Source organism: Mycena indigotica, assembly GCF_014461135.1.
Source record: "Mycena indigotica strain 171206Taipei chromosome Unknown Mind.scaff0005, whole genome shotgun sequence".
In the NCBI taxonomy this organism is placed as follows: Eukaryota; Fungi; Basidiomycota; class Agaricomycetes; order Agaricales; family Mycenaceae; genus Mycena; species Mycena indigotica.
This window is the reverse complement of record NW_023503004.1, coordinates 1,967,915-1,984,765: the sequence shown is the minus strand read 5'-3', so window position 1 is coordinate 1,984,765 and position 16,851 is coordinate 1,967,915. Positions and strand designations below refer to the sequence as shown.

The following is a 16,851-nucleotide window of genomic DNA, read 5'->3' as shown; positions in this document are numbered from 1 at the left end:
CCCAACCACACTCGCCCCCATTGCGACAGTAGAAACAGCACCCAGGACACAGGCCGTTGCTCCGCCCACTGCTATAGCGCCAGCTGTTCCTATGACCCCAAAGACACGTGCAATCCTCCGCCGCATTGCTGCGCCAGCCAATACACCAGTACCGGCCTGGCGTGGGAGTTTACGCTCTGAGTCTTCCCCGTCTCCATCGCGCACTCCATCTCCGCAGGCATCTACCTGGGAAACACGATCATCAACTCCGTCACCAACTCCACCACCAGCTTCTCCAACATATCCATCCACTCCTATGCGTTCACCAACTCCTACAAGCCCGTCAACTCCGTTGCCGCCTGCCGTCTCTAATTTGGATGAGACTCGGGCAATCTACCGTTTTGTAATGCCATCCCCCCTCCGAGCAAATCCCACGCGAGATGCACTTGCAGCCGAGAATGAGGAGCTACGGCGTCTGCTCAAAGCTGCTGGAACTGAGCTTGAAGCCAGCCAGGCGCGGGAGTTGCTTGCCGATCGAGAGAATGCACGTCTGCGCAAGGTTGTTTTCGCCAAGAAAAACAAGCCAAAGAAGGGCGGCAAAATCTCCACAGCCCATGCACGTCTAATGACAGGAGCGGAGATGGCAAATGCACTTCTTGTCGAATTCCAGAAAAAGCTGATGTCTGAGCTACACCATGGCATGAAAACAGCATTGGCAGCAGCAAAGAAGCAGATTGTGGAGGCGGAGAGGAGTATGAAGGCAGCGCTGAAGCAGGCAGAGAAGGATCGGAAGGCGGAGGAGCGGCGCTTGGCCAAAGAAGCTTGTGAACGTGGTCGTGGTCATGGTCGTGGTCGTGGTCGTGGTCGTGGTCGTGGTCGTGTTCGGGGCCGTGTGCAGGGCCAGAGAGGAAGTCTTGGAGTGGGGCATGGTCGGGGACAGAGTTGGGATGACTCGGATGATGAGGAGGGTGAGTATGAATCCCCGTCACCATCAGAAGACGAAGGTCTGTTGCAGAGTGGCTCAGAGTCGTCTGACAATCTTTTGATGGTCGGAGAGTCGGAGGACGAAGAGGATGCGGAGGAGACAGGCATTCTTGCACTGAATGGGCACCGGTGGCGGGAAGGGAATATTGAATTCCAGGTTTTATGGGACGATGCTGATTGTACTTGGGAACCGCTCAGCACAGTCAACGACTGTGCTGCGCTGGACGACTATCTCGCAGGGAGGTCTGTAGATGACCCTCTGCGCCTTCCAAAGCGTCAATACCGCATCGATACTCAGTTAGAGCTCACCGACACGTAGATTTGTAATAGTAGTGTCCTCAGCTCAAATACAGAATCTCTGGCCTTGTCCCGGCAAGACCTGCAATGAGAGTGTCCAATTAAACACCCCCTCTGCAAGCCTGGCATTTTGCAAGCCGCACAGGCACCATCTCCCCCACCATCGTCCATTCCTGTCCGGCGGGCAGCATTTTTTGGGTGAGAATGTGGGCGTGTTATTTGGGGTTTGAAGTGCTAACGACAGAAGAGGATGTCAGCTAGCATGCTGAATAGTGCGATAAACCAGCTAGCACCAGGCTGGGGACGGGTACGACGGTAGGATGGCCAACGCAGATGGAGGAGAATTGACAGCCTAGCGTTCCCACGGGCGGCCAGCTTCCCCGTCTTGCCTCCGAAGCAACTCGCCGTGGCAAAATATTCGCCGCAGCATCAATTCTTGAGTTAAATTCACCAAACACAGATCCTCTGTAGCCCAGAGTGCCCCCAACATCCTCGCACATACTCAAGCTTAAATGGTATATTTTTGGGCTCTTTCAACTCAAGATACACTAAGGTGGCCAGCTTCCCAGTCAGGTATAGGAAAATTGCCGCGCGAGAACAAGGACATGCATGGTTGATAGATGGCTTGAAAAGTGATTTGCGCGTGTAGCATGGACGAGTCAGCGGCGGAAGCAAGGCGGAAGGCTGATTGGAATGATCGATACGCCGGGAGCGCCCACAGACTGAGAGGAGACTGCGCTAGCACGACGAGGTTGATTGGCGACCTTGATTCCTCAAGGGCGTTGGGGTTCACCACCAAGAACAAGGTCGGTGGGCTGTCTAGCTGCCGAGAACAAGACCCCGACAACTAAGTATAGCGATGCATTTGTAGTAGTATGTAGGTGCGGACAACGACGAGCTGACAGAAACGGTGGTGGCCGCGCTGGGCCAGGGTTCTCGGCGGAGGCTTGGCGTTAACCAGCAGCGGGAGCAGAAAACTGTGCTGGCGTAAACCGTATGTGCAGCCGACATGAATGTGTGATTTTTGACAGACATTTCAATTTTTCTGTCTAATCTTGGCAGCTAAGGAGGGCCGGTGTCTGTGGGAAGACGCGGAGAGGAAGATAATCTGAAGTTAGGCGGTTACTGTCGTTGTCGTTGTCGGCGGAGGAGTCGGGAGGACAAGGGAGAAAACTTGGAGAAGAAGACAAGGTTGCTACGTGGCGGTCTCGTAAGCCGCTATGGGGCGCTGAAGAGGTTGTGGGCGACTTGGATGTGAGCAATGGACACGTCGCTGGCTTCCCTGGCTCTGAATAGCGCACCGGGATGGCAGAAAAGATAGGAAAAGAATCTGGAGGTTGTCAGCGGGCCGGACATCTGGGCCATCAGCTGTCACGTCACGACGTCACTCCTTTTCCCGATTCGCCACGATGACCGGGATCTTAGATCGGCCTTGTACGTGAGCGTGGGCATGGGATCTGCTGGTGAGGTCAAGATGTTATAAAGGGCGATGTCTTCTATTCGCCGACTCGTCTCTTCGGCTTTTCCTCCTCCGACCGCGAAACCTCCCCCACCGTTTTTCGAAGCCCATATGCCTGTTGAACGCACTCGAGGGTCTCGCAGGACAACCGCCGATGGTGCGTAGTGTTTAGACCTCTGCTGCTGGTCCTAATAGAAAGCATAGGGAACAACCTGGTTTGGACGGAGCCTTCAACCACTCCGGGCATCACTTTCGCGACAAACGTGACGCCAACGACGTTTGTTGCAGACCAACCGGCCTACAGCCAGACATTCTTCATGGTCGAGCCAACACCGTCCCCAACTGCACCTCGTCGCTCGCATAAACGCCGTTCAGCGTACACTCCTTCCACTCCCAACGCTAATCTGAGCACCGATCCCCATATTCCTCGCCCGCCCAACGCTTTCATCCTCTTCCGCTCCTCGTTTGTCCGCGCTCGCACTGTCCCTGCAACGCTTGAACCCTCCCACTCTGCCTTGTCTGCGATTGCGGGTATGACTTGGGCCCAGCTTCCAAAGGAGCAAAAGGCAATGTGGCACGCTATTGCGCGCGAGAAGCGGCAGGAACACGCTGAGCGCTTCCCCAACTACACTTTCCGGCCCAACCGTCGCTCGGTCAGCGCGCCTGTGAAGCAGCGCAAGCCGAAAATCCAGGTGGAAGATGATGGAAGTGGGGAGGATGACGGATTCGTAGCCAAACCGGTCCGCGATTTGGCGCCTGCCGATCGTGACCGTGCAGCCCACATTGCGGACTTGCTTGTGGCTGGCTTCCATGGCGAGAGTCTGGGGAAGGGCGTTGAGCTGTATGACGCGACAAGGGGCAAGCAGGGGCCGGAAATTCGCTTCAGCGTTGTCGAGACGCCTGAAGATCGGCGCAAGCAGGTGAAGGAGCGCAAAACGGCCAAGGCGGCAACGAGACAGCGCGTTTCGTCCACTCCTGGCCCATTCGACTTCGAAGTCGCTTCTCCCGGGCCTTCGACATGGTCTACTTGCTCGTCGCCTATTGACTGCCCAAGTCCCAATTACTCGTCTTCCTTCGAGTGGCCCGCCCCTGCTCCCTCCAGCGATGTCTTCGACTTCAGCGCTTACGACATTGACTCGCTGCCTGGCACTGCGCCCGCCTCACCAGCACTGTCGTTCGCATCGACATCGAGCGCGTCATCTGGCCCGCTCTCTACGTCAACCTCCTACGAGGACTTGTCCGCCCAATTCGCCGCAGACGAGCTGCTGGATCTCAACTTGCTGGGGCTCGACATGTCCTTACTCGACTTCAACGCCTGTTCTCCCGAGTTTGCTCCCCCCGCGACGATTTCGCTCCCGCAGCTCGACCTTTCCTACCCGGCAGTCGCTTTCGTCGACGAGCACCGGCAATAGTCGACTCTCCCTCTCTCTCCCTCGGGTCTGGTATTATCCAGAACCAGGTCGCGTCAGCCAAGGGCGTCATAAGGGCCCCTCTGGCTTTAGCGTTTGCTCGATACCCCACTTCTTGGATAAACCCTCGTCGATTCGTATCGCCAGCAACGACAAATCGGAAAAAATCGGAAAACGGACTACGGAAGCGGAAATTAATCGTACTCCCCTGCGATATCCATACGCTACACTTATCTCCTCTCCTCTGTCTCTACCGTCTACTCCCTCGTTCACACCCCAGTCTCTTACGTCTTAGAGCTTGTGGCACTGTGCTACCCTCTCTTGTAACCGTATGAGGAGCGTGTATGAATAGCGTGGCTGCTGTACCTTGCGTGCCCTTGCCCAGCGCCCCACGCGGGGCCTAACTCACACTCAGAAATCCAGAACGAGAATCCAGTAAGCTCCTGGACCGCGTGGTGCCCCGGGTGACACGCGTGACACAGTCTGGGAAGGCAGTTACCGCATATGGACGCGGCCGGCCGGCGCGGGGGCCCGGAGGCGAATATTCCCGAAGGGATTACGGCGCGTTTGGATGTGTCCACTGGCCGTCGGCCGAACCGGAGATTGGGGTATCAGTCAGGCGTCAGAATTTCTGATTAGATTTCGTGCTGCCACTGAGCGCGGGATGCTTGCTTACTCGAATGCTGAATGTCGCAGATACTTACTTACTTACGTGCTTGGGAGCGCACTCAGCCTGTCGCCTCGCTACTCTGCTTGCGCTTCGGTATCCGTTCCGGTTCGACACGAAGTCTCCTCCGAAAGGCACTGGCAGCGAAATGTGACCAGCAGATAGACGCGGAATCTGCCAAAGCCAGGGCCGGCCCAAAGACAAACGACGGGCAAACGCCGATCGGGACACACAATCAGTGGCACCCTTCGGAGCTATCTCTGTGGGCCCCTTCGACGCCATGAGGCTCACAACGCCCAAAAAGGCAGTTTGAAAGCGCTTTGGGTGGCGTGCAAGTGATGGGTTTGTGGGTGCGCGGGGCTGGAGCCTGGCACTCGGACTGCTATATAGAATCGCAGATTGAGATCACGGCGACTTCTGACAAGAGTCGTTTTGATCCCGAGTCGTTCACGTTAAGTAACCGTATATACCATTATTCAGGCTGTAGTTTGTTTTTCCACTGTGCATAGCCAGCATCTCTCATCCCTTTGGGCCCATGATACCGAGCTAAAAAAACAAACGACACCGACAATTAAGTACATCCAGGATCGAACTGCGATGGTGACAGTTACACGCTCGGGTCTTCACTGCGGCAGCACGGCAGCATGCAAAGTAGCAGTGGAATCAGTGGTGCCAATCCCGCCCTGATACATCGTATGCGTTGACTCGGAATTGTTCACACCCTCGTCCCATAACCCTCTGCCGTGGTGCACAGCATCCATCTCCCTTTTTTCACCCCCATGTCGCAGCCCTCGAAGCACACATTTGCTGGCAAAAAGCAGAAAGCCTGTCAGGGAACCCCTCTTTTGGCCCGTCGGACTCGCCCCGACTCCGGTGCCGACTCCGGTTTCGACTCCGGTGATCGCATCACCGCCTCCATTAGGCGCATCACTGCCCCTGCCTGGTGATCCCCCTGGGACCTGGCCTGTGACATGGCGCAGGCATACTGCACAGAGCAACGATTGAATTTGGCATGTCAAGAGTGCAGTATATAGTTCCGCTACCTAGCAGACGGACCCCTAGAGTTTCTTCTCTTTGGATCCTCCCCTGCTAGGACCTTGACCTCAGGCCTCCAGGGTTGCCCTTACAGCAGAAGAAGGATTTCCAGGTCACCTGCTAAGCCTAATTAGAAGAGAACATATGAAAATGCTTATGCTGCAGTAAAGCTCACAATAAATCTCCTATAACTGCAATAATTTGACAGCATAAGATGATACCGACCCTAAGTGTCTATGCTGCAAATGTCATGCCTATGCTGCAAATATAAATATTTACTACAAGACAAGAAGCCTTAAGCTGCAACTAGAGTACTTATGCTGCAAGAAAACTGCAAGAATTTCTAGCTACTGTAGTATTTTACTCATTTCGAATGTCACACGTCACACTGCTGCGATTATACGATTTTTTTTCGCATGTCACACGAATTTGAGCAAAATCACATCCCAAAATGGTAATTTTTGACATTTCTGGGCGCCTCCAGCGCCAAGAGTTGCCTAATTAGGCAATTATATGAATTCAAATTTTCGTATGCGATGTCACACGTAAAATGCCATTCGAATCGAGGAAAATACTATAGTATATGATAGAGTAACTTTGAAGTTAGCGGCTGCTACATATGCTGCAGTAAATTCCAGACATTTACCCAAGTAGGTAAGTCCAGTTCTATCCAATCATAGACTACCTGAAAAGGAAATTTACACAAAGTTCTAATCTTTAGTAAAATTCCAGTAGCAGGCCAATACCTACCAGCTCCATACAGTCTGCTATATAATGTGACATAAATGTTACCAGTGTGACATGGTTTCAAAAAAGGAAATTTTTACAGTTCAACAGCAGGATTACCAGAGATTGTCACAAAATCAAAGTTGTGCATTTTAACTATACAAAGAACTTTTGTTAAGTGATCTATAGTCATGACTGAATAATTGTGTCAGTAATGGCTAATCATTTGCTAATCTACATTTGATATAGTGATATTTCACTAAATAGACAACTGACAAAGATGATTCAAGCACATAAAGTGTACCTGCAAGATAAGATTAATATTCTTGACAATACAGTGTTATCAATACATATAGATTATCTCATCATTATTTATCACACAGCTTGATGCAGCAATATCTTCACTGATTCTGCATAAAGTCAGATGATTGTTATACTGGTAGGTAGGTAATAACCTAGTGTCGACATGTTCTGATGTGGGTCTGGTCTTATACTTTTAGACTATACTTGTAAGGGGAGTATGTGATGTGACGGCTGTGACCGATCACGTGACTGGCCTGTGTGCAGATAGCCCTGTGCTTGAGTAGTTGGCCGTGGGGCTGTCCCCCGGCTTCGGTATGAACTAGGCACCTGGACCCTCATCCTCTGACAATACTGTTATACCACTTTTCTGTAGTTTTCCTCTATTAAATGTGATCAAGCACAATGATCACTTGATACTATCTTGATGAGGAATTCATGGATAAGCTTAATCCAAGTTGTATTCTGGTCTACTGGATATTTTTCATAATTATGAGAACCCCCTATATTTTTAGGCATCATATTCACCTCTATATATGGTGTATATCTTATTACTCCAATCTCCTAATAACTCACTCAGAAGTGAGGGGTACCCAATGGATTGAGGGCAGGAAGCATACAGAGGGTCTCCCTAAGAGATGGAATACCTCCCATCTTGTTTTATCCATGAAATCTCTGGTAAATGTCCATTATACACATGGCTGCTAATATAGCCATGATCGGTTAGTTGATTATGGATCAAAATATATCAAGTTCAGTCAATGAGGTACATACATATACCCGCATACTCTGATCCATGAGTCTATGCCCTGGATGGTGAATTGTGGTGGACATTCAACTACTGGGAAAGTGCAAAGACTGGTTTACAGGAATTGTGAGGTCTATAAACTGAGTGTTGGACCTTGAGGTGGGTGTATGAACATATTTAAATGTCTACTAGGACCCTATACCAAAATCACTTGTGGTTCTGGAGTGTGCTACTAAAGGTAGCTGAAGAGAGGGTAGGTGCCCATAAAGTAAAAAAGAGTGTCTTCACTATTACAACTGGTCAGAAATTAATTTCAAGTATGATAAAAGACTTAAACTTAGGATTGTATAGAACCTTAAATAAACCTGTCCAGCACTTGAATCAACCTCATAGCTATTCTGGATCTTGTACAGGACCATTATCAATATTATCTATTCCAATAATGATGAGTTCACCATGGTATAACCTTGGTGAATCTGGGGAATCTGAGTATATATGATAGTAGGGGTATAGTATACCTCCCGGAAACTGGTGCCCCTGCCCCTCTAGCATATCTCTATACTAGGGTTAGATAGCACCCAGGGTCTCTAGGAATTCAGTGACCTCAACACTTTCTGTGGGGTCACTGGTCGGTAGGATTATAGTGGAATATCCTCCGTAACTGGATCAACTTGGAACATGGGATTCCATGAATAAGGGCCCAAGATATTAGCAAAATTCTCCTCAACTCAGTATTCAGTCATACTTGGTGGTTAATAGATTAAGGTGATGGTGACAGATGGTATGACTTGATGTGCTAAGATATGGTGACATGATACACCTTTTATATGAGCTCTCTCCCAGCTTTATCTTCCAAGGCTAGCTGAAGATCCATGCTTATCTTTCAGGGTTGATAGAGGTTGAATACCACTGATGAGGGAATACATTGTATTCTCAGTCCCATATTCACTGTGGATTAGGAAGTCACACACTAGAGCCTCAGTCTATGGTATCTACACCTACAATCCAGCCACCTTACATGTTTTAATTTTGAGATATTCCATTTTTTATGAATGAATGATGAATATAGTAATTATATCAAATCATGATGATGAAATATCTCATTGATCAATGATACCTTTGAGAACCTTCTACCTAGTACTTGATTCATGTGTTCAGCTTAAGTATCTATTGAGATAGAGGCCTATCAGTTATCTATTGGCCAGTGATTGGACAGTTTTAACCTAGCTATTGCAACTATAGGTCACTTAATAAAAGTTGTTTGTATAGTAAAAATGTACAACTTTGATTTTGTGACGATCTGTGACATTCTCTAGTCATCCTGCTGTTAAACTGTGAAATTTCCTTTTTGGGAACTATGTCACACTTGTGACCTTGTGTCACATTCTGTAACAGCATGTACAGAGCTGGTAGGTATTGGCCCGCACAGGTGCTGAAATTTTACAGGCGATTAGGAATTTCCTTTTCAGATAGTTTATGTCACGGATAAGACCCGGCCCATCCGCTCCGGCGCTGGTGTCGGGCCATCGCGGGCCTGTAGCACGCAGCACGTGATGACGGGGAACATACGCCCCAGTAGGAGGAACGCACACGTGGGAAGCACGTGACCGAGAACGACGTGTCGAGCCGTCACCGAGCCCAACTCGACACAAGGGGACTGGGGAGGAGTGCTAGGAGGTTAGGAGTAGCGCCTGGCCTGCAAGGGATGTACGATCGTCCCCTCTGCGGCCAGGAACGGGAGTGAGGAGGAGGAGGAGAGGCCAGGGTATCTGATCACCCCCTTTGCGGGCCCGTGTATATAAAGCGCGATAGTGTACCCTGTACTCTATCGCTTAGATCGTCTGAAGCAATACCTTACTCCGTGCAAGGAGGCATTATCAACTCATCGGGCCCGACACGACCCGATTCGAACCTTCGACGACCGACCACGGCAAGGGACCGAGTTCACGGGCCCTTTCGGTTTTGATCTACCCCGCCCGCCGTACCTGCGGGCCCGACTATCCGTCTGTTCTGTTCCGGGCACGTGTTCTTAGGAGAGGTCCTTGCACGGCCCGACCCACAGTCTGACAGTTGATGATTAGATAGAGCTGGACTTACATACTTGAGTAAATGTCTAGGACTTACTGCAGCATATGTAGCAGCCACTGACTTAGAAATTACTATGTCATATAGCTGGAAATTATTGCAGTTTTCTTGCAGCATAAGTACTCTAGTGGCAGCTTAAGGCTTCTTGTCTTGTAGTAAATATTTATATTTGCAGTATAGACATGACATTTGCAGCATAGACACTTAGGGTCAGGATCATCCTATGCTGTGGAGTTATTGCAGTTATAGAAGATTTATTGTGAGCTTTACTGTAGCATAGGCATTTTCATATGTTCCCTTCTAATTAGAATGAAGACCCCAGTGGGCTCTTCATTCTAATTAGAGTAGATAGTTGGGCTTAGCAGGTGAAATGGGAGAAGCTGTTGGTGCCGGGCCATAACAGACTTAGTACTTTTGTTGCGGGTTTGTACTGGTGGGGCTGCGCGGAAAAAGGCCGCTGGCGCATATTCTGCCAACTGGCTTCAAGCTGTGGAGGATGTCGAATGGGTTTTGGACAATCTTAGTATTTCTCTCGCTGCTTAGAATTACATGCTTGCTTTTTTTTACGATTCATCAAAGACTTGGTCTGTTATGGCTTGCAGACTGGGATTCAGTAGCATCGAGACTGAAGAGTTTCTGAGTTGGTCAAGTGGCCAAGTCAGTTGGCCTGTGGATAGTCTCTGTCTCCAACTGGTAAGTGTCTGGTCTAGCTCAATGACCTGACTATGAGAATTATATAGATGCCAAATACTATGAGTTGAAGTTAAATTGTCTTGTCTTAATCTGAGGAGGGGTTGAGGATTGATGGGATCAATAACTCTGAGATGCAATCAATTGAGTGGAATAGTTTATCCAGCTGAGAACTAGGAATAATTGACATGCTTATAATAATAATAATAATAATAATAATAATAATAAGTAATAAACCCAGAAGCAAAAGGGAAATTTTTGAAAAATAGTAAGAAAAAAAATTAATTTTAATATTTTGTGATTATGGTAGCCAGAATAGAAGATCTATGATGACGGACTATTTATGATGACAGACTATGTAAGGGCAACCCTGGAGACTCCGACGAAAGCCTAGCAGGGGAGGATCCAAAGCGTGAATAGAAGCTACGGAAATACACGGAGGGACCGACCTAGCAGGGGAGGATCCAAAGAGAAGAAACTCTAAGGGTCCGCCTGCTAGGGCGCCAACTATATACTGGTCGTCCGTAGCTGCCGACGTAGAGCGCAGAAGGCCTGAGCGGCGTCGCAGGCTCTGTCCCAAGGTGATCGTTGGGAAGGTCTTGACGGATCGGTGATTGTGCGGGCGAAGGAGGCCGTGGACGATGGTCGGGGTGGGTCGGAGGCGTCCGAGGGGGCGCCGGTCGGATGCGCCTGGGATGCGTTCGGAGGGTCCGAAGGAGGCCAAGCGGGGTTCCCCTGACATCACCCCCCCCTTTGAATGCGGCGTCCCGACGCATAGTTCGGAAGGGCAAGGAGTCGAAGGTCGCTGAGGCGATGTGCCGTGGTTTACCTGGGTACCTCCGATAGAAGTCCGCAATTTTGTCTGGCGCGAAGACACGGTCGAACCGAACCCACGAGTCGTGCGAAGCATCGTAGCCTTTCCACCTGACGAAGTAGTTAAGACGCTTATACCTTATCCTGGCATCCAAGATTTCCTCGACTTCCCATTCGGGGACTCCGTCCTCTAGTTCGGGGGCGGTTCGTCGTAGCCGGGTCGTCCATTGAAGGGGGTCGTCCTGAGCGAGCTCGAGTTTAACAACGGGGAAGACGGGGTGGAGCTTGGAGTAACGCGGGGGGAGGTCGAGCTTGTAGGCACCTTTGCTAACCTCTGCGAGCACCTTGAACGGTCCGAGGCGCTTGTGGGAGAACTTCTCGGAGGGCCGAGTCGTTCTGATGTCAGAGGCATCTAACCAAACCTTATCACCAACTTGAATATTCGGAGCGTCCGATCGTCTCCGATCGTAGTACCGTTTATACTCGTCTTTGGCTTTGACGAGCGCGGCCTTCGCCTCGGAGACGCCCGTTCGCTATCCGATCGCGAAACTCGTTCACTGACTCCAACTCCGAGCGGGTGCCCGGCTCGAAACCCATTCGGGGAGCCGGCCAGTGTCCGTCATAAAGGGTACCTGTTGAGTGGAGGAGTGAACGTGGTTGTTATAGGCGAACTCAGCGGCAGGGATAAGCTCGTCCCCAGTCGTCTTGTTGGTAGTTGGTGAAGATTCGGATGTACTGCTCGAGCTCCTGGTTAACGCGTTCGGTTTGTCCGTCGGTCTGCGGGTGGTAAGCCGTAGAGGTAGCCGGCTTGACGCCAATTAAGCGCCAGAGTTCGCACGTAAAGTCAGCGATGAACTGCGAACCGCGGTCCGAAATGTACTTCTCGGGGGCTCCGTGGTGTCTCCAGACGTTCCGATAGTACAAGCGGGCAGCTCCGACCGCGTCTATTGTCGTATGGCACTCGGTGAAGTGAGCGCGTTTCCCGAGGGCGTCAACCACTACCATAACCACGTCATACCCATGGGCCTCGGGGAGCTCGACAATGAAGTCCACAGTGACGGTATGCCAGCGCTCCGGGGGGACTTCGGTTGGATGTAGCTCCCCGTGCGGAAGCCTTCGGAGGGCCTTCGTACGACAGCATAAGTCGCATGTCGCGACGTAGGCGTCCGATATGGCGGGACATCTGTGGCCACCAGTAGTTGCGCGAAACCAACTCCAGGGTCTTGAACCGCCCGGCATGTCCGGCGACACGCGTGTCGTGGCAGAGCTCTATAATGCGCCTCCTCAGGTCTTTGTCTTTGGGGACTACAACCTTGCTGCGGAAGTACAGGAGGTCGCCTGAGAGCGGCCCACTCGTCCGAACGCGATGAGCGGGGGCCCCGAGCTTGACCTCGGACCTTCAAGAGTTGCCGAGCCGCAAGTGCGACGGGTTCCTCTAGGTCAGGCTCACCGGATAGCGCTTCCTTGATGTCGCGGACAAGTTCGGAGCCAGGCCCAGAGACAGTGACAGCCTCAAGCGCGAACGTGGAACAGTTCGGGCGTAAGAGGGTGACATCCGAGTTGTCGTCGGAGATACCGTTGTCAGGCCGGGCGGGAGAGAGCATCGGGGCGGCCCATCTGGCGACCTGGGACGTGGTGCAGCGTAAAGTCAAACCTGGAAAGGTACAACGACCATCGGGCTTGCCGACGATTAAGGTGTTGCGCCTTTCGGAAGTATTCCAAGTTCTTATGGTCAGTCCAGATCTCAACCGGATGCGCGGGCGCCCTCGAGGAAATGCCGATACTCCTCGAGTGCGCGGATGATCGGGAGCATCTCCTTGTCGTGAATCTCGTAGTTGCGCTGGACATCATTTAAGCTTTTGGAATAGAACACTACAGGGTGCCACTTCCCGTCCGGGGCGGATTGTTGTGAAAGAACCGCCCCCGTCGCATAATCTGAGCTGTCTGCTTCAAGTCGGAAAGGCCGAGAGTCGTCCGGGATCGCTAAGACAGGTTCTGATACGACCGCGTCCTTGATGGCTTGAAAGGCGGCGGCCGGCGTCTCCCCAGGTCCATTTCTGGTCTTTCTTGGTGAGCGCAAAGAGAGGTTGCGCTAGGGCCGAGAAATCCCGAATGAACCTGCGGTAGAAATTAGCAAACCCCAGGAACTGCTGAACGTCCTTCTTGTTTTCGGGCGGAGGCCATGCGGAGACTCCGGCGACCTTAACGGGGTCCATTTCGACATGGTTGTGCGAGATAATGACCCCCAAGTACTCGATTGACGATTTCTCGAAGTCGCACTTTTCCTTGCGAAGGTACAACTTGTGCATTCGGAGCCGCCAGGGACCTCCCGGACGATCTCGCGGTGCTTGCGGAGGTCCGAATGTGCGATAAGGATGTCGTCGAGGTAGATCATAACGTCGCCTGAAAGAATGAGATCCTGGAAAATGTCATTCATCATCGTTTGGAACGTCGCGGGGGAGTTTGTCAGGCCGAAATACATCACCAAAGGTTCGAACAACCCTCGGTTAGTCCGAAAGGCCGCCTTCCACTCGTCTCCTTCTTTAATCCGGACGTTGTTAAAACCCCAGCGAACGTCGAGTTTGGTGAAGTAACGAGCGCCCTTGAGCCTGTTGATAAGGTCGTTAATCAACGGAAGGGGGTACCGGTTCTTAATCGTCATTGCGTTGAGGGCGCGGTAGTCCTGGACAAACCGAAGCCCTCCGTCCTTTTTCTTAACGAAGAAGACGGGGGAGGCCATCGGAGATTTCGAAGGGCGGATGCGGCCTGTGGCAAGTCCTTCCTCGATGAACTCGTCAAGTTCGCGCTGTTCGAGGGGAGAGATCGGATACACCTTGCAGTTAGCGGGCTTCGCGTCGGGGACGAGTTCGATAGCGTGGTCCCAAGCCCTTCGTTCTGGTAACGTGTCAAAGGACTCCTTGTTGAAGACGTCTTGGAACTCCTTGGCCCAGTCCGGGATCTCCGAAGACGGAGGGGCCGAGTTACGGGCGAAGGCCTCTGCAAGGCGTTGGGACACTGTACTGCCGGGCGCGGATCTCCTCAACTGGGCGAAAGGAGGTGTAGAAGATGCGGTCGCCGTCTTCAAGATGCTCCTCGCCGTCGAGATCTGGTGAGGGCTCCGGAGGGTCCGAAGCAGCTCCGAGCTCGTCGTCAGCATCATCTGGGCCAGCGATATCGATAGCGCAAACAGTGGGGAAAGCGCCCGCAAGTAGTCGTGATTTAAGGAGTCGGAGCCGCCGAACCTCGGCGCGTTCGGTCCGCTCTTCGTCACGGCAGGTAGAGCAGCTGCGGGGGCAACGACTCATTTTCACCTCCTTCGTTTCCCAGTTGATCTCGGGGTTATGCTTTTTGAGCCAGGAGTATCCGAGTATCAGGTCCTGTTTCCCAAGGTGGGTTACAGCCAGCTGAACGCGTTCGGAGTGTCCGTTGTACCGTAGAACGAGGTCCGCGATTTGGCGAATAGACCCAGCATCATTGGGGGTGCCGTCGACGTTGTAGACCGGGATGGGTACTGAGAGATTTCGGACTGGCACATTATTCCGGTTGACATATTCCGTGTCGATAAAGTCCGAAGTAGCTCCGCAGTCGACCAGACCCGAGAGGGAGAGCTTGAGCGCGTTCGCAGTGGACTCAAGTTCAAGGGGGAGGTGCAGCGAGTTAACGCCAGGAGCGGCAGAGATGGTATAACTGCCAGGTAGCTTTTTCTCCCAGGCAAGTCGGCGAATCCGAACGGGGGCTTCGGAGGGGGCAGAGGGTGCGTCTTTCGTTTCGGGCTCGTTGTAGGGCAAGGGAGTTGATTCATCATACAAGCAAGTGAAACGATTTATGGACGCGAACGAGGGCACACCAGTCACTCGTCGCGGGGACAAAATCCTCTGCCGGAGCCTCCGAATGCGCCTCCGCTAAGGCCGCAGTATCGGACAACCGCGCAAGCAGCTCTCCCAGCATCTCATCGCCAAGTTGCTGGATTACCTCGTCGAGGATGTCCACATGGCGGACGTCGGCGGGGAGCGGACAGTCCCGAGCCAAATGATTGGGGTCGCCGCATCTGAAGCAGGCTCGACAAGGGGCACCCCCGAGCCCTAGTACGATCCAGCTCCATAGGGACGGGAGCCGGAGGTGCCGGGACGGGGGCGCGGGCCGCGGGTGGCACAGGCGGGGCCACCGGGCGGATGGGGAACGGAGTTGCCGAACGAGTGATGGGGAAGGCACCGCGCGGAGCTCCCGAAGCGGTCCGCGGGGTAGCCGTTCCCTTAATGAGCTTCGCTCGCACCAGGGCTTCATATTGTCGGAAAGCCCAAGTGCGCCAGCCCAGATAGTCACGGAGGTCTGGGGGGTCGTTCGAAGAGGTGATGCCGTTGTTGATCAAGGGGTCAAGTCCATGGCGGTACTTGGTTACCTTAACCAATGCGTCTTCGAAGCCAGCGAGGTCCATCAAGTCCTCGAAGTCGTCGGTATATCCGTAGACATCCCGCGTTCCCATGTGATAACCCGCGCTTTCCAACTTAGCGAGCGCGAGGTCCTGTTCGTTCTCCTCAACGAACCGAAGGCGAAACTCGGAGAGGAACTGGCTCCACCGAGGGAAGGGGAAGGGGTTTTTGCTCCCATGACGCTCTGCCCATTGCTGAGCAGGTCCCTCCGCCATATAGGACATGGCATAGCGGACAGCCTTTTCTTCACTCGGCTCTCCGTTAACCACGAAGGCCTCCGGGGCAAGCCGAGCGTAGGTTTTGACTGCGTATAGGAAGGCGCGGCCGCGTTTGCGATCTCCGTCAAACGCAAAACGGGGGGTTTGGTCGTAAGACCAGTTTTGAGGCGACAGTAATGTCACCAAATAACGCATCCGCGTCGGGGGCATTCGGAGATGCCGGGCGGTTCGGGAGCTGCCGGAGGTGGTGCGGCAGCGGAAGCCTGGGAAGCAAGGTGGGTGAGGATATTGGTGAGGTTGTCTAGTTTCGCCTCAAGTGCGTCCATGCGCCGTCAGCGTCCGGGAGCAGCTCCGGTAGACATAGCGGGCGTAAAGACGACAAGAGCAGAGGAGGAGGGGTCAAGTGGCAGGGGCGGTGATGAGGGGGGGTACGGACTCGTACTCCGAGCCTGAGTCAGCACCAAACCTGGCAATCTTGACCGGTTAATCCCGTAGAGAGTTTCTTCTGCTGTAAGGGCAACCCTGGAGACTCCGACGAAAGCCTAGCAGGGGAGGATCCAAAGCGTGAATAGAAGCTACGGAAATACACGGAGGGACCGACCTAGCAGGGGAGGATCCAAAGAGAAGAAACTCTAAGGGTCCGCCTGCTAGGGCGCCAACTATATACTGGTCGTCCGTAGCTGCCGACGTAGAGCGCAGAAGGCCTGAGCGGCGTCGCAGGCTCTGTCCCAAGGTGATCGTTGGGAGGGTCTTGACGGATCGGTGATTGTGCGGGCGAAGGAGGCCGTGGACGATGGTCGGGGTGGGTCGGAGCGTCCGAGGGGGCGCCGGTCGGATGCGCCTCGGATGCGTTCGGAGGGTCCGAAGGAGGCCGAAGCGGGGGGTTCCCCTGACAGACTATTGGTAAGTAACCATCAATTTCCTCAGGTATTGATGGATCTAGTCATGAATATACTTATATTGCCTAAGCTATATATGATAGATGTCATCAATAATATCTGTATGGTCATC

The 16,851-nt window shown here is 52.6% G+C and overlaps 1 protein-coding gene across 1 annotated transcript; it reads left to right on the top strand.

Annotated features, from left to right (window-relative positions):
- Positions 1 to 2,749: 2,749 nt before the first annotated feature.
- Positions 2,750 to 4,131, top strand: MIND_00580100 (HMG box domain-containing protein; the record flags this gene model as incomplete). The annotated part of the gene is made up of 2 exons (XM_037362561.1): positions 2,750 to 2,876; positions 2,924 to 4,131. The coding sequence occupies 2 exons, from the start codon at positions 2,750 to 2,752 to the stop codon at positions 4,129 to 4,131; spliced, it is 1,335 nt and encodes a 444-aa protein (XP_037220482.1).
- Between the last annotated feature and the right edge of the window lie 12,720 nt (positions 4,132 to 16,851).